Source organism: Triticum urartu, chromosome 1A (assembly GCF_056163025.1).
Source record: "Triticum urartu cultivar PI428250 chromosome 1A, HENAU_Tu73, whole genome shotgun sequence".
NCBI lineage: Eukaryota > Viridiplantae > Streptophyta > Magnoliopsida > Poales > Poaceae > Triticum > Triticum urartu.
Window position 1 is genome coordinate 488767487 of NC_141873.1, and position 20960 is coordinate 488788446.

The 20960-nt window shown below is 52.8% G+C and overlaps 1 protein-coding gene across 1 annotated transcript; it reads right to left on the reverse strand.

The window, feature by feature from the left end:
• Positions 1 to 15140: 15140 nt before the first annotated feature.
• LOC147991868 (uncharacterized) lies at positions 15141 to 15710 on the reverse strand. The gene has a single exon (XM_087538845.1). It carries the CDS (start codon positions 15708 to 15710, stop codon positions 15141 to 15143), a length of 570 nt encoding a protein of 189 aa, XP_087394971.1.
• Positions 15711 to 20960: the final 5250 nt, after the last annotated feature.

Genomic DNA, 20960 nt, shown 5'->3' on the forward strand with positions numbered 1-20960 from the left:
CCAAAACATACATCAAGTGAATCACGTGATATCCATTGTCACCACAGATATCCACGACAAGACATACATCAAGTGTTCTCAAATCTTTAAAGACTCAATCCGATAAGATTACTTCAAAGGGGAAACTCGATTCATTACAAGAGAGAAGAGGAGGGAAGAAACATCATAGGATCCAAATATAATAGCAAAGCTCGTGATACATCAAGATCGTATCACCTCAAGAACACGAGAGAGAGAGAGAGATCAAACACATAGCCACTGGTACATACCCTCAGCCCCGAGGGAGAACTACTCCCTCCTCGTCATGGAGAGCACCGGGATGATGAATATGGCCACCGGAGAGGGATTGGCCCCTCCAGCAGGGTGCCGGAACGGGTCTAGATTGGCTTTTGGTGGCTACGGAGGCTTCTGGCGGCGGAACTCCCGATCTAATCTCCGTTCTGGAAGTTTTAGGGTACGTGGAGTTATATAGGCAAAAGAAGTACGTCAGGGGAGCCACGAGGGCCCCACGAGGCAGGGGGCGCGCCCCCCACCCTCGTGGCTTCCTCATTCCTTCCTTGACGTGGGGTCCAAGTCCATCGGGTGGCTTTCGTTCCAAAAATAACTTCTCTAGTTGATTTCGTTCCGTTTCGACTCCGTCTGATATTCCTTTTCTTCAAAACACTGAAATAGGCATAAAACAACAAATCTGGGCTGGGCCTCCGGTTAATAGGTTAGTCCCAAAAATAATATAAAAGTGGATAATAAATCCCAATATTGCCCAAAACAGTAGATAATATAGCATGGAGCAATCAAAAATTATAGATACGTTGGAGACGTATCAAGCATCCCCAAGCTTAATTCCTGCTCGTCCTCGAGTAGGTAAATGATAAAAAAGATAATTTTTGATGTGGAATGCTAGTTGGCATAATTTCAATGTAATTCTTCTTACTTGTGATATGAATATTCAGATCCGAAAGATTCAAGACAAAAGTTCATACCTACAAAATCATATAGTTTACTCATGCTCCATTTTCGTCACACAAGAATGCTCTCATCATGCACAACCCCGATGACAAGCCAAGCAATTGTTTCATACTTTAGTAATCTCAAACTTATAAACCTTCACGCAATACATGAGCATGAGCCATGGATATAGCACTATGGGTGGAATAGAATAATGAGGGGGTTATGTGGAGAAGACAAAAAGGAGAAAGTCTCACATCAGCGAGGCTAATCAGTGGGCTATGGAGATGCCCATCGATTGATGTTAATGCAAGGAGTAGGGATTGCCATGCAACGGATGCACCAGAGCTATAAATGTATGGAAGCTCAACAAAAGAAACTAAGTGGGTGTGCATCCAACTTTCTTGCTCACGAAGACCTAGGGCACTTGAGGAGGCCCATTGTTGGAATATACAAGCCAAGTTCTATAATGAAGATTCCCACTAGTATATGAAAGTGATAACTCAAGAGACTCTCTATATGAAGAACATGGTGCTACTTTGAAGCACAAGTGTGGAAAAAGGATAGTAGCATTGCCCCTTTTTATTTTCTCTTTCTTTTTTTGGCCTTTTTTTCTTTGGCCTTTCTCTTTTTTTAGGACAATGCTCTATTGAATGATGATCATCACACTTCTATTTATTTACAACTCAATGATTACAACTTGATACTAGAACAAAGTATGACTCTATATGGATGCCTCCGGTGGTGTGCCGGGATATGCAATGAATCAAGAGTGACAAGTATGAAAGAATTATGAACGGTGGCTTTGCCACAAATACTATGTCAACTACATGATCATGCTAGCAATATGACAATGATGAATGTGTCATGATGAACGGAATGGTGAAAAGTTGCATGGCAATATATCTCGGAATGGCTATGGAAATGCCATAATAGGTAGGTATGGTGGCTGTTTTGAGGAAGATATAAGGAGGTTTATGTGTGAAACAGCGTATCATATCACGGGGTTTGGATGCACCGGTGAAGTTTGCGCCAACTCTCAATGTGAGAAATGGAAATGCAAGGTACCGAAGAGGCTAGCAAGGATGGTAGGGTGAGAGTGCGTATAATCCATGGGCTCAACGTTAGTCATGAAGAACTCACATACTTATTGCAAAAATCTACAAGTCATCAAAGACCTCAGCACTACACGCATGCTCCTAGGGGGATAGATTGGTAGGAAAAGACCATCGCTCGTCCCCGACCGCCACTCATAAGGAGGACAATCAAATAACACCTCATGTTTCAAATTTGTTACACAATGTTTGCCATACGTGCATGCTACGGGACTTGCAAACTTCAACACAAGCATTTCTCAAATTCACAACTACTCAACTAGCACGACTTTGATATTATTACCTCCATATCTCAAAACAATCATCAAGCATCAAACTTCTCTTAGTATTCAAAACACTCATAAGAGAATTTTATTATTAATCTTGTATACCTAGCATATTAGGATTTTAAGCAAATTACCATGCTATTTAAGACTCTCAAAATAATCTAAGTGAAGCATGAGAGTTCATCTATTTGTTCAAAATAAAACTACCACCATGCTCTAAAAGATATAAGTGAAGCACTAGAGCATCGACAAACTACTCCGAAAGATATAAGTGAAGATCAATGAGTAGTCGAATAATTATGCAACTATGTGAAGACTCTCTAACATTTAATAATTTCAGATGTTGGTATTCTATTCAAACAGCAAGCAAAGAAAAATAAAATGACATTCTAAGAATGGCAAACATCATGTGAAGAAGCAAAAACTTAGGATCAACCGAAACTAATCGATAATTGTTGAAGAAGAAAGGTGGGATGCCAACCGGGGCATCCCCAAGCATAGACGCTTGAGACTTCTTGAAATATTATCTTGGGGTGCCTTGGGAATCCCCAAGCTTGAGCTTTTGTGTCTCCTTAATTCCTCTCATATCACGGTCTCCCTAAATCTCAAAAGCTTCATCCACACAAAACTCAACAAGGACTCGTGAGATAAGTTAGTATAAACCATTGCGAAAACCTTATCATACTCTACTGTAGCAAATCACTAAAATTATTATTCAACATTGCATACTAAATGCCTCTGCATATTTAATAGTCCTATCCTCAAATAGAATCATTAAAGAAGCAAACATATCCAAACAATGCAAACATAACAGCAATCTGCCTAAACAGGATAATCTGTAAAGAATGCAGTAACCTCCATACTTCCCTAGCTCCAAAAATTATGAAAGAAAATTCTCACTGTAGTAAATTTATCAGAGCTTAATATGCAAAAGGTTTCAACATTTTATCACATTCTGACTTTTCTAGGGAATTATTGCAACAGCGGTAAACTTTCTGTTTTCAAACAGCAACATGTGGACTTCTAAAATAGGCTTAGTAAAGGCTATCAATGCCACTTTTATTGAAATAAAAGATGCAAAACATTGTTCTAAATAACAGCAAGCAAATTCTAACAAAATAAATTGACGCTCCAAGCAAAAAACATATCATGTGGCGAATAAAAATATAGCTCCAAGTAAAGTTACCGATGAACGAAGACGAAAGAGGGGATGCCTTCCGGGGCATCCCCAAGCTTAGGCTCTTGGTTGTCCTTGAATATTACCTTGGTGTGCCTTGGGCATCCCCTAGCTTAGGCTCTTTTTACTCCTTATTCCATAGTCCATCGAATCTTTACCCAAAACTTGAAAACTTCACAACACAAAACTTAACAGAAAACTCCTAAGCTCCGTTAGTATAAGAAAATAAATCACCACTTCAAGGTACTGTAATGAACTCATTCTTTATTTATATTGGTGTTAAACCTACTGTATTCCAACTTCTCTATGGTTTATAAACTATTTTACTAGCCATAGATTCATCAAAATAAGCAAACAACACACGGAAAACAGAATCTGTCAAAAACAGAACAGTCCGTAGTTTGGTCCTCTGAAATGTAATGTTCAGTTAACACTTTGGTCCAACAATTGCTACATTTCGTAGTACTGTTCTCAAGCATTCTTTGTTTTTTAACTGTCTTATCTTCTAGTACATGTTTCTATTCTGCAATGTCGTGCTGAGTTAACTATTTTGGTTCATTTGGTCTGCTGTCCATGTAACTATTCGGTTCAGTTCTGCAATTTGATTTTCATTTGCTGTGGGTAAAATTTTGTATTGTTATGCATGTGACACCAATCGAATTTGGCTGTACTCAATACATATTCTACTGATAGTATGGTAACTCTTAGTTAACCTGATCAAGATCTTATGTGTGTTGCAGGGAAACAATGGGAGACACTGTGGTTTACCATCGAGGTTTGTTCAACAGGGTCCTTTGGCTAATAGCACATTATTGTGCAGTTGCAGGAATCATTCTAATATTTAGGTTTCCTACAATTTGGTCTTGCACATGTAGGTCCTGCTGTCAGAGGCTTAGACCCACTGTTCGACCCATTTGCATATGGGGAAATGAGATGTACATGAATATCGGTCAAGTCAAGAAACTCAGAAAGATTGTTAGGATGAAGAAACTTGCGACGAATAACAGCAAGATCTTTGTTTGCACAATGAAGAAGACATCAGTCAACTATAGGATGGTACCAACTCTTTTACCTTGTTTTTACCCCTTATGCCATTTCAAAATTTACAACAGCGATTTATGCATAGCTTTGTTTTCAGTACTTTTCAAAGCAGTTCACCGATGATTACCTCTCAAACCACCTGCATGGTGAAGAGGCGAGGAAGGTAATCATTCAACACCCACATTACAATATTGAAGTCTTGCTGAAGAGGACGAAGGTTGGGCGGGCAATTATCCATAGCCACTGGCCTAAAGTTGCAAGGACATTCAACATCACTGAAGGCTCAATATTTGCCTTCCGCTTCTGCAGTTTCCCAAATGAGATTCATCTGTCTATTTACCGTATATGATGCTACTTTCCAAAGGTTTTTTATGCTGCATGTGAAACTTGGTGCTGTTGTGTAATAGCGTAACTGAGTGCCGAAGTTATCTGATGTAATTCGATTATGAAGTCCTGGTTGCTTTTATACGTATATGAAATATCTGGCGTGTTTTATAAGAAATATCAGTTTGATTAGTACATGGATTATGAATAATCGGCTAATTACCCTGCTTATTGCGGTTTTCTATTGCAAACGGTTACTCAGACAGCACCGTGGGCGATGAACTCAAACAACCCGCACGGTTTCTAGAAAGTAGGTGTGTTCGATCAACTAACAATCACACATGGCTTCCGGCAGCGAACTGTTTGCGTTAGGCCACCTTGCACAAACGTTTCCACACAAAGAACTGTGTGGGATGTACATACCTACGGAAATGATTTTCTGGGATTCACCGTGAGGGATGTACATACCTACGGAAATGATTTCTGGGATTCACTGTGTGGGATGTAAATACCTACGGAAACGATTTCTGGGATTCACCGTGTGGGATGTACATACCTACGGAAATGATTTCTGGTATTCACCGTGTGGGATGTACATACCTACGGAAATGATTGGGTTTCCATGCCTCGCTTGATCGCACACGGCCCCAGCCTGGGTCCCACGAGGGCCTATCCCCGATGATTTTTGGGTCGTGTGGGAAGGACCGCCCTATCGCTCACACTCACTTGGCGACGGTTCCAAATGTCGTCGCGGAAAGGGATTTTCAACCGTTTGTTTAGGACGTTGTTGTACCAGTGAGAATTACTCCAAAAAGCATTATTATGGATAACAACATTATAAATAACAGTAAGAAAACATGATGCAAAATGGACATATCAACTCCCCCAAGCTTAGACCTCACTTGTCCTCAAGAGAAAATCGAAATCGATAAACATGTCCACATGCTTTGAGAGAGAGGTGTCGATAAAAACAAAATACGGACATAGAAGCATCATGTTGATTATTATAACAGCAACAACATTAAACATAGGACTTTTATCATATACTTCTCATGAATAAGTAATAGTTCATCACACAATTGAAGTATAAAGCAAAAACTCTATTAGAAATCGACAAACTATGTCCTTAGTCAATTTTGCAACTACAATTCATCATCTTTTCAGGAAGGGTCACGTGTCGGAGCCTTTAGGCAAGTCCACATACTCAACCATCATATAGTCTTCTATGATTGCTAACACTCACCTCGTACCCATGAGCAAAACGTTTCAACCGGACACATAGAAAGATAGGGGCTTATAGTTTCGCCTCCCAACATACTCACCTCAAGGGTGATGTCAACAATAATAACTCATGCCATCTATATTCAACTAGACATATCTGTCTAGATCTTTCCTCACCACATGATCCTTGTCAAAGGAGAAAAATAAAAGGAATAGAAGGAAAACTTTGACTCTTTGCATAAAAGTAAGTGCATAAAAATAAAGGATAGGCCCTTCGCAAAGGGGGCAAAGGTTTTCATGCGCTTATTTGTTTGTATGCTCAATCCCTTAGTGCAAGATAACGTCACGTTGTATTGCCCCTTAAGATGACAACCTTTATTATGCAGTTTGTCGCTTTTATTTTTTGTCATCCAAGTTCGTACAATGCTCACTTTTCTCTTACACTAAATGATCTCACAATTTTGGAAGCAATTTTTATTGCCTTTTTGCACTGATGACAACTTACTTGAGGGATCTTGCTCAATCCCTAGGTAGGTATGGTGGACACTTGAAAAAGATTTGTGTTTAAGGGTTTTTGGATGCACAAGTAGTATCTCTACTTAGTGTGGAATTTTTGGCTAGCAAAGATAGGGGCAAGCACCACATGTGTCGTGGTGGGCGCACGACAGATGCCAAGGGATGGCTAAAGAGAGGAGGAGGCTCGAGGGCGCTGGTGGGCTCCATAGGCGAGGGTGGCATGAGCGGGTGCGAGACGCCGGACATACCCAAGTTCGGGGCTCTCCGGAGAGATAATACCCCTAGTCCTGCCGAGTGTTGTTCGATGATAGATAGTACAATGTCGCTCCTGGAGGTGTGTGGAAGAGGAAGGAAACTGGCCAAGGCTTAGGCAGTTCCTTCTCCTTGGATGTTGCTAACTTGGTGAGTGTGATGGAATGAGTTCTCTAGCATGTGTCTATGTCTCTCTCCTATGCATGAGGGCTCCTGGGGGGTTTTGTAGGTCAACCCCCAGGGGTACAATGGTAATGTTATAAGTTGGTGGGTCCGTATTGTCGGTGTCTGGGGACCCGGGCTGGGTCCCGCTGAGGGCTTGTGGTTCGCCGGGTTCCCCTAGGTGCGGGCCCCGCATGCCTAGGGGGACTGTGCACCGTCTTGTCGATCGTCAGGGCATGGCCGAGCCGAGTCGTGTACAGTGCTCTCCGTCGAGTCACCGCTTGCTGTTGTCAGCAGTGAAGGCGGGGGCACTATAGCCACACCGGCCTTGGTCAGCGGGTAGGTGAGGAGCACTGTTGCTACGTACCCACTGATCAGAGGCATGGGCGGGGCACTGTCGCCTCGGTCATCATTGATTGAAGTCTTTTCCCATCGTACGGCCTGGATGGGATGGGTGCTGACCCACGGCTGGATTGCATAGCACGCCACGGGAGGCGCTGGCTTGTTGAGGAGGCTTTGGTCGTGCCGGGTTCGGCTGTCTTGCGCTCGTTGTTGAGGCTGAGTTGGCGTGTCTTACCGGGTTGGCTAGTCTGGCCGGCTTGCGGGGTTTGACCGGGTCAACCGACCCGGCCAAGCACGTGCCGTTATTGAGGGGCAGTGCCAACCCTGTTGTTTTTGAAGAAGATCCGGGTTCCGTTGCCTGCTCGGGGTCCATCCCCCCGACAGTAGTCCCCGAAGCTGTGAAGGTCCGCCGTCTTCGGATGAGTGGGCCTTCGGAGTTTCCCCCTTAAGCAAGGTGGATTCTGCGAGTGCCGGGTTCGGCAACACCCGCTGTGTGCCGGGTTCCTCGGAAACCAGATCGTGGCATCCCGGCTGTGGCGGGGACCAAGAAGTCCACCAAATCTTGGGGCAATCCCTTGGGCTTCGCGCGGGCGCCACGTGGTGCCCGAAAGCCGGAGCGGCCTGACAGGCCACGCACATGACGGGACCGGGCGACGAGTCGGGGCCCACCGCCGCGTGCCTTCGGCCCAAGTGCGCGGATTTATTGCGGCGTCCGGGGGCCAGTTGCTCTTCCCCGGGCAGTTACTGTGCATGTACGTGCGCACTTATTGCGAGGTAGTGGAATGGGTGCGTGCAGACGATCCCACTTCCCCACGTTCAAACCAAGGGTTATAAATTGGGGGCAGGGGGGCGGCAGACACTATTCTCGCTCACGCCCGCTTGTCTCCTTGCTCTCGCTTTGCTTCTTGCAACTGACGCACTGCGGCGCCCGCTGCTCGAGTAGAACTCCTTTGCCGTCCGTCTTCCTTCTTCTTCTTCTTCCTTCGATCATGTCGCTGCCATCGGGATCCTGGATGGGCTCGAACATCACCTCCGAGGACATCACTCGTCTCCGAGCGTCGCGGTTCCTGCCACGGGAGACGGACGTCAGCGTCCGCCTGCTGCGGGGCGAGCAGAGGCCTCAGCCCGAGGGGCAGGAGCGCGTGGTCTTCCTCACGCATTTCGAGCGCGGATTCAGGCTGCCAGTGAGCACCTTCTTCCATGTGTTCTTGGAGTTCTTCGTTCTCTAGCCGCATCATCTTGGCGCCAGCGCCATCGTCCAGCTCTCCGGCTTCGTCACCCTATGCGAGGGGTACCTGGGGGTCGAGCCTACGATCGACCTCTGGGCCGGGGAGTTCGCCGTCTGCGGCGCCGCCGTCATCTCGAAGCGGTCGGGGGCGGACTTCCCCAAGTTCCCGCTGGAGGATTCTGCCAAGAAGTGGCAGAACTCCTTCTTCTACATCCGCAACCTTGGCGTGGATCGCATCAATCTTCTGGCCTTCGCCATCGCGCCGCCGCGGGCGAAGACGAACTGGGGCTACTCGCCCCGGCGCCCGTCGCAGGAGATCATCAATCTCTGCGAGCGGGTGATGGTGATGAGGACGCAGGAGGGGCTCATCGGCACCGACCTCCTCGCCGCGTTCATCGAGTGTCGTGTTCTTCCGCTTCAGGGGCGCTCCTACCTCATTGGCGAGCTGGTCGGTCTTCAAGACCCCAACCACATGGGGTCGACGCAGTGTCCGCGGCGCAGATCGCCTGTTGAGTGAACGACATCTCCAAGGCCATCCTTGGGGAGGACTGGGAGTTCGGCAAGGCGCCATACAGCCGGTCGAACCCGGCGGCGCAGGTGAGCGTCTGGTCTTCTTATTTTGCCGCTGTGCATCTTCTCGTCCGTCCTGACGCGATGCGGGTGGTTCTTCTGAACACGACTCGGCATACTTACGCCTGGGCCTCGTTGCAGGTGGCGCCGGTGGCGCCAGAGGGGCCTGCAGCTCAAGGCGGGGAGGAGGAGGCCGAGTCCGACGCTGGTGCTAGGCTTCGTGTGGTTAAGTCTTATGTCTTTCTTCATGTGTCTTGAATTGCTTATCGCGGCTCGGAACGGTCGATGCTGACGCCAGTTGTTGGTGTAGCGGCGTTGGTCGGGGAGGCGGTGACGCGGGAGGAGCCGGATCCTCGCATGGGGCGGCGCTGAGCCGCCTGCATGGGAAAGATAGCGTCGCGCCACGGCCCCAGGCCCCGAAGCGCGCGGCGGACCCGGCCGGTGCTGGGACGCCGGCCAAGAGGAAGCGCGGCAGCGGGCATGGGGGGCCAACCCCGGTCCCGGTCTTGGTGGGGTAAGCCTCATCTCTTGTTTGCGCTTGGCTTTTCTTTCCTTGAGCTAGTCTTGTTTCTTTTCTGCTTATTCCATCTTATTCTTCAGGTCGCCAATATCGCTGGCGAGGGCGGCGGCGGAAGCCGCGACCGCCGAAGGGGCCGAGTTCCGCAGGAGCCGGTCCGACCTTGCCGACCAGACCGAGGTGGAGGAACGGGCCGACTCGGACCTCGGCCTGCATCCGAACGACTCCAAAGCCGTGGCCTGGCGGGACAGGAACCGGGCCGAGGTGGCGGAACGAGCCGACTCGGACCTCGGCCTGGATCTGAACGACGCCGAAGCCGTGGCCTGGCGGGATAGGAACCGGGCCGAGGCGGAGCTGAAGGCGACGTCGGTCCGCGCTTGGACCGATGCGGCGGCGGCATGGGCGCGAGGCGACGTGGAGCCGGCCTGGCGCGAGATGCCGGATGGCACGGTGGTGGCGGCGACGGTCTTTGACCCGTCGCGGGTGAGGGAGCGCGACCGTGGAGGCTGGGCGGCGGTGGTGATCCCCGACCGAGCGGTCGTGGAAGTGGCGGACGACTCACCGCCACGGGCCGACGTGGTCGAGCGGGCGGGGATCGATGGTGGTGGAGCCGGCGCCGTTCCGGAGGAGACGCCACGGGCGATGGTGCCGGAGGCCACCCCGGCACCTGGGCCGGAGCCGGCTACGCAGGGCGTCCCGGCGTCCGGGTTAGAGATGGCGATGCAGGGCGTCTTGGCGTCCGGGTCGTCGTCGGTGCCAGGAGGAGCGTCGGAGGAGGTGCTGGCCGCGTCGCAAGCGGCCAGCGGGGAGGACGCCTTGGTGCCCCGGCAGGGAGGGCGCCGAGCTGCCATGCCGCAGCCGGCGCGGAGCGGGAGCGCAGTTGTCTTCGGGCCCCAGACCTAGGAGGAGGCGGCGATGGACGCCGACAGCCGCCGCCTACGAGGCCGGACGGAACGGCTTGAGGCCGAGGTGGAGCGGACGCGCGACCTGGAGCGCGCCGTTTTGGTAAGCTTTCTTGTAATTTCTTCTTTGTGGGGGCGCGCCAGCACACCCACTTGGTGTAGCCCCCGTGGTTCGGGCCAACTACGTAGTAGTTGGGTCGAGTCTTTGGAGTGTTGGCCTTGTTCTAACTTCTGCTTTTGTCAGCATCTCGACGCTTTCCGGGTCGCTGCCTTCAATCGTCTCCTGGGCAAGCATCGGGAGCTCAAGGAGCAGCTCGCCGCCAAGGAGGAGGAGCTCCGCGTCGCCGCAGGTACTTCTTGTGCTATTTTCTAGTGAGGGCGCACTAGCGCATCCACTGGGTGTAGCCCCCGAGATTCGGGCCAACTATGTAGTAGTTGGGCCAAATCTTAAGTCTTGCTTTTATCTCTTCTTCTGCTGAGTCCTTCTTCTTCGCAGCTGAGGTGCTGTCCTGGCGGACTCGTCTGCTCCGGGATGGTCATCACTAGTCCGTCTCGTCGCCGACACCGGCCGTCTTGGCGTCGAGGCGGCGCAGGCGAGGGCGGAGGCGGCCGTGGCTCGGCGGTCCCTTCACGAGGCCAACCAGCTGCATGAGCAGCTGGCGGGTTACAAGAGCCGCCTCGAGGCCGAGGTGGAGCGCCTTAAGGCGGAAGCCGCCAAGGTGGTAGAGGCACAGAAGGCCCTGGTGGAGGCGGACCAGCAGCGCGGCCAGCTGGCCGACGACAAGGGATGGCTCCAGGCCGAGGTGGACCGCCTGTGGGAGCAGGTCGCCACGGGTAAGGGGGCTCATCAAGACGAGGCCCGTCGCCGCAAAGCGGCCGAGAAGGCGGCCGAAGACAAGGACGCCGAGCTGAAGGCGGCCCTTGCCAGGGCGGCCGATCTGGAGAAGGTGCTCAAGGAGCGCGATCGCGCCATCGAACGGGAGCGGCATGGTACGTTGCTTGAAGCGCAACACCTGGAAGAGTCCGTCTCCAGTAAGTGTTTTTTTCTTATTGTTCGCCGGGTCGGGATCCGACCTTTCTTCCTTGCTGTTCTTCTTCTAACTTGCTTCTTTCTTTGCGGCAGGGGCCTTCCTGGAGACGCAGCGGCTGGCGGAGGAAGCCATCCGCCATCAGCGCGACCCGACCGGTGTCGTTGGGTCCAGGATGGATCCGCGGGTGGCTTGGACCTTCCCAGAGATCGTCGCTGCCGCTGAGGCCTGCCTGCAGGCCCTAGGAGCGCAGCTGGGGCGGCTGTCCCAGGCCGGCACCACGATGATGGCGGCCCTATGGCCGGGCTCCGTCAAACCGAGCAGCTTCTCGCGTCTGGCGCGTTGGTTGGAGATGGGGCCAGACCGGCTTGACGAGTGCACGTCTCCGCCGCTCGTGCCAGTGCTGAGATGGCGCTCCGGTTCGCGCTGTCGTGGCATCCGGATCTGTAGCTGGATGCGTTGATGGGCCAGCGGGCCGGTTCGGAGCAGGACTTGCAGGAGCAAGCCGGCCGGATCGCCTCCCGGGCCAGCTACATCGCCGAGTTCGCCTTCCATGACGAGTTCCATCCAGAGCAGACAGAAGACGACAGGGTCGTGGATGGCGAAGACTACGGCTTGCTCCTCCATGATCCGGAGGGGAGCTCGGAGGAGACGGGCGTCTACTGCGACGCGGGTGCTGAGGAGGACACCGCAGCCTCGCCAGACCCGAAGGCCGCCGGGGGAGAGCCGTTGACGTCGCGACACGGTGCTGGAGATGCCTGAGACACTTTGTAGAATTTTGTTAAATAGCAGGTCCACCCACCCACTGGGGGTTTTTAGGGTGTAATGAACTCGGGCCGTGGGCCTTTATTTAAATATTTGTGTGGATGTCGTGGGTGCTTTTGCTTTTTGCCTTCCGTTTTTTGGACCAATTTCATGCATTTTTCCTTTCTCAACCCCCCCCCCCCGAGTCAGACGGCCGAGGCTCCGGTCCGTGACAAGGAGCCTGGTTCTTTGAGAGGAGCGCGTAGGACTTGGGTCTCTCGAAATATTGAGCGCAAGCGAAACACCCACTAGGCCGGCTGGCGGCAATCCGGCGAAGCCGGTTGTCAAGCAGCCGGTCGTACGGCTGTTCATTTGATGAATGGTTAGCCGGGTTGATCGACTCGACAGCCTTTGACTTAGTGTATGAAGCGTAAAGGAGCTTTGGCCCGTTGTGCTTGCCAGCCGACAACCAATGCTGGATCTGTGCCTTTAGGGCAAAGTGGGGGACCGCGGCGTCCTAACTTTATCAAGAATCACCAAGTAAGGCGGCGGGGTGGCGACCGAGCCGGCCAGCCCCCGAGCCCCCGGGTCGAGCGAGTCAGACCGGTGGCCGGGTTCAATGGTATAGTGATGCAAGAAAATAGGACACAGTAAATTGGTCGACAAAAGGCAGCCCCCGAGTCTTGTTCGGGGACCCTGCAGTTTCATGCGTTTACAAAAGGCGACGATACATACGCTCGTGCGGCTAACTGTAAAACGGGCGGTGGAGTTCCGCGTTCTACGGCCGGGTCGTTTCTTCGCCGGCAGTGTCCTTCTTGCGCTTCCTTGACTTGCGTGCGTCGATGAGGCAGTAGGCATTGCTGTCGCGCAAGGCCTTGCTCATGATGAATGGGCCCTCCCAGGGAGGGCATAGCTTGTGTCGTCCTGCCTGCTCTTGGACGATTCGGAGGACAAGGTCGCCCTCGTGGAACGCGAGGGTCTTGATCTTCTTGCTGTGGTAGAGTCTCAGGCCTTGCTGATAGATGGCCAAGCGACCGAGCGCCAGGAGGCGTGCTTCTTCGAGCAGGTCGACGCCATCTTTGCAGGATTCTCTGGCTTCTGCTTCAGTGTACATCACGACGCGCGGCGAGTCGAACTCGACGTCGGTCGGGAAGACGGCCTCGGCTCCGCAACAAGGAAGAACGGGGTGAACCCGGTCGACCGATTCGGCGTGGTGCGTAGACTCCAGAGAACAGCTGGCAACTCATCAAGTGAGCTGCCGGGTGAGCGAATGAGTGGCTCGACGAGTCGCGGCTTGACGCCGGACAGGATGAGTCCATTGGCCCGCTCGACCTGCCCGTTCGACTGCGGGTGTGCAACGGATGCCAGGTCGAGGCGGATGCCGAAGACGGAGCAGTATTGCTTGAGCGCGCCCTTTGCGAAGTTGGTGCCATTGTCGGTGATGATGCTGTTTGGCATACCGTAGCACATCGCTATGTCCTTGATGAACCGGACAGCTGTTGGCCCGTCTAGTTTCTTGATTGGTCTTGCCTCGATCCACTTGGTAAATTTGTCCATTGCCACCAGCAAGTGCGTCATGCCGCCTCGAGCGGTTTTGAAGGGTCCCACCATGTCGAGTCCCCAGACTGCGAAGGGCCAGGCGACCGATATGGTGCGGAGTGCTGACGCCGGCTGGTGGCTGCGTTTGTTGAAGTGCTGGCACCCCTCACACTTGAGGCCGAGCGAGTCGACATCTTCGAGGGCCGTGGGCCAGTAGAAACCGTGGCGGAACGCCTTGGCCACCAGGGATCGTGATGCGGCATGGTGCCCGCACTCGCCCTGATGTATGTCGCGGAGGATGTCGATGCCCCGTTCCTGCTCGACGCAGCGCTGGAACACGCCGGTGGAGTTGCGCTTGACGAGCTCGTTGTTGATGATGCTGTAGGCGGACGCCCGACACTGCACTTGCCGAGCTTCGGTCTCGTCCATGGGGAGAACCCCGTTCTCCAAAAATTCTAATATTGGGAGGGCCCAAGATGGAGCCGTAACCACGGCGAAGAGGACCACTAGGGTGGGTTCCGAGTCGGCAGCCCCCAAGCCGGGTTGAGCGGCCCCCAGGTCGGGTATGGCGACGGCCGGATCTGGGACGATGGTGGCCAGGTTGAGCGGAGCAGCCCCCGGGCCGGGTTCAGTAGTCCCCGGGCCGGGTTGAGGTGCGGCTGGGTCGTCTGGGACGTGGATGGACTCGGAATCCGGCGATGGCTTGACGGATGGCTTGTGCAGGTGCTCGAGGGAGACGCCGGACGGGATGGCTTGCCATGACGAGGCGAGCTTGGCGAGTGTGTCGGCTGCTTCATTCTCTAGCTTGGCTGGGACGGCGGTGTTCACCTCCTGCCGAAGGAGGCGCTCGCTACGCTTGTCATCGCCGAGGCTGGTGAAGATGACGTAGGCCGCGTTCTGCTCTGGGTAGGCGTCGTTGCGCATTGCGCCGCCAGCTGGAGGCGGCGGTGGAGGCGGTGGCGGCTATCCCATTCCTGGAGCCGGAGCCGGAGGGGGCGGGAAGTCGCCCCTCATGATGCGCTTGGTGATGGCGCACTGCCGAAGCGTGTGCGTGGAGGGTTTCGCGCCGCTATGGTGCTTGCAGGGGGCGTCGAGCATCTGCTTGAAGCTCATGGCGGGTTGCCATGCCGTCTTGCCAGTTTGCCGGCGCTTCGCCGCCGGATCCGCCGCAGGCTCGGCGGCCGTGACGAGCCGGTTGTCGCGACGCGGTGCCTACTGGTCGGCCTTGCGCTTGTTGTTCTGGTGATGCTACTACCGGCTGCTTTCGCCGGCCGACTTGGGAGGGGGAACCGGCTTGGCCTTGCCGGCTTCGTCCAGCGCCACCTGGATCTTCATGGCAGAGTCGGTGTTGGTGTACTTGTCCGCCGTCACCATGAGCGCGGCCCTGGTGGCCGGCTCGGAGCGTAAGAGCTTGTGCTTGAGGAGGGTGCCGTCTCGGCACCCGTTGACGAAGTACTGGATCGCCTGGACTTCATGGACGCCCTCGCAGCTGTTTCGAAGCTCGGTCCAGCGTGCGAGGTACTCGCAACCGGTCTCCGCGGGCCCCTGCACGTGCATGGCGAGCTGGCTAGGGCGGCCGGGTCGCTTGTAGGTCCCCATGAAGTTGCGGATGAAGGCTTCCTCGAAGTCCACCCACGTGTTGATGCTGCCCATCGGCAGGCTATTCAACCATGTGCGAGCCGACCCTTGGAGCATGAGCGGTGCGTAGCGCACGGCCAGACGACGATTGGCACCGGTGATGCCATTGGCCGTGGTGTAGTCGGTGAGCCAGTGTTCTGGCTTCACCGTCCCATTGTACTTGGGGGTGTCGCGGGGGAGCATGAATCCTTTGGGGAAGGGCTCCTCCCGGATGCGGGGTCGAAGCACGCCGGACCGATAGCGCCGTTCTCCTCCATCTCCACGGAGTGAGCGAGCCAATCGAGGCGGTGGCGAGCGTCGGCATCGTCGATGGCGCGCGGGCCGAGCCGACTTGTGGCCAGGCCACGAGGGGACGGGTCGGTTGGAGCCGGACGCCGGCCATGCGGGCCGGGTCCGCGCTGGATCTCTAGGACGGGCTCGTCGCCCAACCCGCCGGCGGCTGTAGCGGCCGGGTCGCGCCGAGTCCGGGTTCGGATGGAGTGCGCATCGCCGGGTGGCGAGGATGCGGTGTGCAGAAGTTCGCCGGTCCCGCCAAGGCGGGCGGAGCCGGACCCTACTGGCTTGGCGAGCTAGTTGAGGCGGTCCTGTTGGGTGTTGGCGGCGTGGAGGAGTTCGCGCATCCGCCCGATGCGCTCTTTCAGCTCCTCACCTGCGAGCTGGTCCAGGCCAGTTGCGGCTGCCTGGGCAGCACGCATGTTCTTCGCTGGGGTTTTGTAGACGGTTGGGACGGCGCCGAGGGCTCGGCCGATCGATCCTCCCCGGGCGTGCACATCGGCGACCCGGCTTGGGTCGGCCGCGGAGGGCGTGAATCCGTAGGCGGCATCGCGCTCCAGCTGAGCGGCGTCCAGGCGACGCTGAGTGGTGGCGAGCATCTCAGATAGGTCCAGCATCTGCTGGCGCCTTTCCTCAAGCTGGGCTCGGGCCTCGGCGACGTTGGTGGCGTCGACGTCGGTGCCGATGGGGATGCGGAGGCTCTACATTGCAGCGCGCAACGGATCGGACGGCTCGATCCGTTCCGCTGCGGTCCTGGCTTCGGCAGCCTTCCTCGTTTTGCTCGACGAGGAGGAGGCGCCGTCGCCGGTGACGAAGACCTCCACATGGACATCCATTGCCCCGGCGAAAACGCCGCCGCCGAGGGAGAGGGGAGAGTTGGAGTAGCTGAGCACCTCGCTGGGGTACTCGTCGGCCGCGAACGCATCGGAGATGCGCAGCGCGACGAAGGAGGCGACAAGCGCGCCGACGACGTCGTCCGCCAGCATGACGGACTCGTCGGTGTAGGAGAAGGGCCCCGTATGAAGCATGTTCCCGTCCAGCTCCTCGAGCTGCCCCACGGTGGGCGCCAACTATCATGGTGGGCGCACGGCAGATGCCAAGGGATGGCTAAAGAGAGGATGAGGCTCGAGGGCCCTGGTGGGCTCCAGAGGCGAGGTCGGCATGAGCGGGCGCGGGACGCCAGACATACCCAGGTTCGGGGCTCTTCGGAGAGATAATACCCCTAGTCTTGTCGAGTGTTGTTGGATGATAGATAGTACAATGTCGCTCCTGGAGCTGTGTGGAAGAGGAAGGAAACTGGCCAAGGCTTAGGCAGTTCCTTCTCCTTGGATGTTGCTAACTTGGTGAGTGTGATGAGATGAGTTCTCTGGCGTGTGTCTATGTCTCTCTCCTGTGCATGAGGGCTCCTGGGGGGTTTTATAGGTCAACCCCCTAGGGGTACAATGGTAATGCTATAAGTTGGTGGGTCCGTATTGTCGGTGTCCGGGGACCCAGGCTGGGTCCCGCTGAGGGCTTGTGGTTCGCCGGGTTCCCCTAGGTGCGGGCCCCGCATGCCTAGGGGGACTGTGCGCCGTCTTGTCGATCGTCAGGGCGTGGCCGAGTCGAGTCGTGTATAGTGCTCTCCGTCAAGTCACCGCTTGCTGTTGTCAGCGGTGAAGGTGGGGGCACTGTAGCCACACCGGCCTAGGTCAGCGGGTAGGTGAGGAGCACTGTTGCTACGTAGCCGCTGACCAGAGGCATGGGCGGGGCACTGTCGCCTTGGTCATCATTGATTGAAGTCTTGTCCCATCGTACGACCTTGATGGGATGGGTGCTGACCCGCGGCTGGATTGCGTAGCACGCCACGGGAGGCGCTGGCTTGTTGAGGAGGGTTTGGTCGTCCCGGGTTCGGCTGTCTTGCGCTCGTTGTTGAGGCCGAGTCGGCGTGTCTTGCCGGGTTGGCTAGTCTGGCCGGCTTGCGGGGTTTGGCCGGGTCGAGCGACCCGGCCAAGCGCGTGCCGGTATTGAGGGGCAGTGCCAACCCTGTTGTTTTTGAAGAAGATCCGGGTTCCATTGCCTGCCCGGGGTCCATCCCCCCGACAACATGTTAAAGGATCTATGACAATATGACTTCCTTGTCTAACGTCAGCAATTTTGGCATATAATATTTTGATGAGGGGTCACAATCACAAAATATTTCTAGGATAGTATATCTATATGTGAATCTTCTCTTCCCTTATTAATTCTTTCATGTGTTGCATCATTGACTAATGCTATGTTTGTCAATCTCTAATAAAATGTTCTACTTATACTTTTCCTTATGTGGTGCCATCACCTACCATAGAATTAGTATATAATCTTATTGATTTATTTCCTTTCTTCATTTATTTTCTTTCTCTTTTTCTTTCTTTCTTATTTCTTTTCTTTATTTGCAACATGGAAGTAAAGAAATCAAAAACTCAAACTAACTTTATTATATAACTTGCACACGATTACAAGGATAGATCACTAAGCAAACTCTTAAAGAAGAGAGGATTGAACTAAACTTTATTTCATCTAAAAGTAAATGATCGAACTAGGATATGTAATTGCAAAAAGATAGTGGGATGATACGATACCGGGGCACCTCCCCCAAGCTTGGTGGAAGCCAAGGGGAGTGCCCATACCCGATACTCAATTCTCCTTTGGTGGTGAAGAAGATGATGGTGGTGATGACAATTTTGCCTTCAACTTTTTCATATTGTAGTTGAGGAGAGCAATTTCTTCTTTTAGATCATCGACCTCCAATTCCAATTTCAAGATCTTGTCATGTAAATCCCCTTTGCTTTTCTGCCGAAAACGACAAGGAATAGATCGGTTAGGTCGTTTAGGGAGGATGGATTTCTTGAACTCTATATGCATATCCCTAGGTTGAGGTAGAGGAACATCTTCCTCCTTCGAGCTTGAATCATCGATCCTCATCAAGTGAGCATCCTCCTCATCATCCGAAGTTCGACCATAAGGAGATAGGTCCTCATAGGTCTTTGGGTCCGCGATAAGATGTGAGACATAGCTCTCCCCGTCGGAGTCTTGGGATGACATACTTTCAAAACTACGTAGGAAACAGCAAGAAAAGAGGACAGAGGATTTCTCCGCGATACGGTGATCAAAAGGTTCGGGAAGTATATATATAGATATTTTATCTTGGAGGACAAATATATGGTAGAAAAATGGAGTACAGAAGGTGTCCCAGGTGGGCACAACCCACCTGGGCGCGTCAGGCCCATGGTGTCTTGTGCCCACCAAGGGACGCTTCCTGGAAATTTCTGTATTTCCAAAATTTTAAAATATTCCAAAACTGATAAAAAATATTTTTACGGATTTTTCGGAGTCCGTTTACTTACCGTATCACGTACCTATTTATTTTCATGATTTTGGAGTGTTTCGGAAGGACCCTTTTATGTGTTCTTCCGGTGTCAAAATTTGGATAATATTACTTTCGACATTGATAGTTTTACCTGAGATATAATGCTTTATTCGTTGCCCATTGACAACCTTTGGGTTAGTACCTTCGGAGTTATTTATTTTGTGTTGGGGAACACAGTATTTCAAAAAAATCCTACGATCACGCAAGATGTATCTAGGAGAAGCATAGCAACGAGCGGGGAGATTGTGTTCACGTACCCTCATAGACCGAAAGCGGAAGCGTTGAGTAATGCGGTTGATGTAGTCGAACGTCTTTGCGATCCAGCTGATCCAAGTACCGAACGCATAGCACTTCGGTGATCTGCACATGTTCAACTCGGCGACGTCCCTCGAACTCTTGATTCAGTTGAAGCCGATGGAGAGTTTCGTCTGCACGACGGCGTGGTGACGGTGATGATGAAATTACCGACGCAAGGCTTCGCCTAAGCACTACGACAATATGATCGAGGTGGAAAACTATGTAGGAGGGCACTGCACATGGCTAAGACAAATCTTGGAGTGCCTTTGGGGTGCCCCCTGCCCACGTATATAAAGGAGGGGGGAAGAGGAGGCCGGCCTTGGAGGGACACGCCTATAGGGGGAGTCCAACTAGGATTCCCAATCCTAGTTGGAGTCTCCTTCCTTTTCCAAGAGTGGAGAGAGGGAAGGAGTAGGAGAGGGAGAAGGAAAGAGAGGCGGCGCCGCCCCCTCCCTAGTCCAATTCGGACTTTCCATGGGGTGCGCGTGGCCACCCCTTGAGGCCCTTCTCTCCATTCCTGTATGGCCTATAAAGGCCCACTACTTCCCCCAGCGAATTCCCGTAACTCTCCGGTACTCTGGAAAATACCCGAATCACTCGGAACCTTTCTGATGTCCGAATATAGCCTTCGAATATATCGATCTTTATGTCTCGACCATTTCGAGATTCCTCGTCATGTCCGTGATCTCATCCGGGACTCCGAACAACCTTCGGTACACCAAATCACATAACTCATAATACAAATCGTCATCGAACGTTAAGCGTACGGACCCTACGGGTTCGAGAACTATGTAGACATAACCGAGACACATCTCCGGTCAATAACCGAGACACATCTCCGGTCAATAACCCCGGATGCTCATATTGGCTCCTACATATTCTACGAATATCTTTATTGGTCAAACCGCATAACAACACATTGTTCCCTTTGTCATCGGTATGTTACTTGCTCGAGATTCGATCGTCGGTATCCTCATACCTAATTCAATCTCGTTACCGGCAAGTCTCTTTACTCGTTCCGTAATGCATCATCTCGTAACTAACTCTTTAGTCACATTGCTTGCAAGGCTTATAGTTATGAGCATTATCTAGAGGGCCCAGAGATACCTCTCCGACAATCGGAGTGACAAATCCTAATCTCGATCTATGGCAACTCAACAAACACCATCGGAGACACCTGTAGAGCATCTTTATAATCACCCAGTTACGTTGTGACGTTTGGTAGAACACTAAGTGTTCCTCCGGTATTCGGGAGTTGCATAATCTCATAGTCATAGGAACATCTATAAGTCATGAAGAAAGTAATAGCAACAAACTAAACGATCATAGTGCTAAGCTAACAGATGGGTCTTGTCTATCACATCATTCTCTAATGATGTGATCATGTTCATCAAATGACAACACATGTCTATGGGTAGGAAACTTAACCATCTTTGATTAACGAGCTAGTCAAGTAGAGGCATACTAGGGACACTATG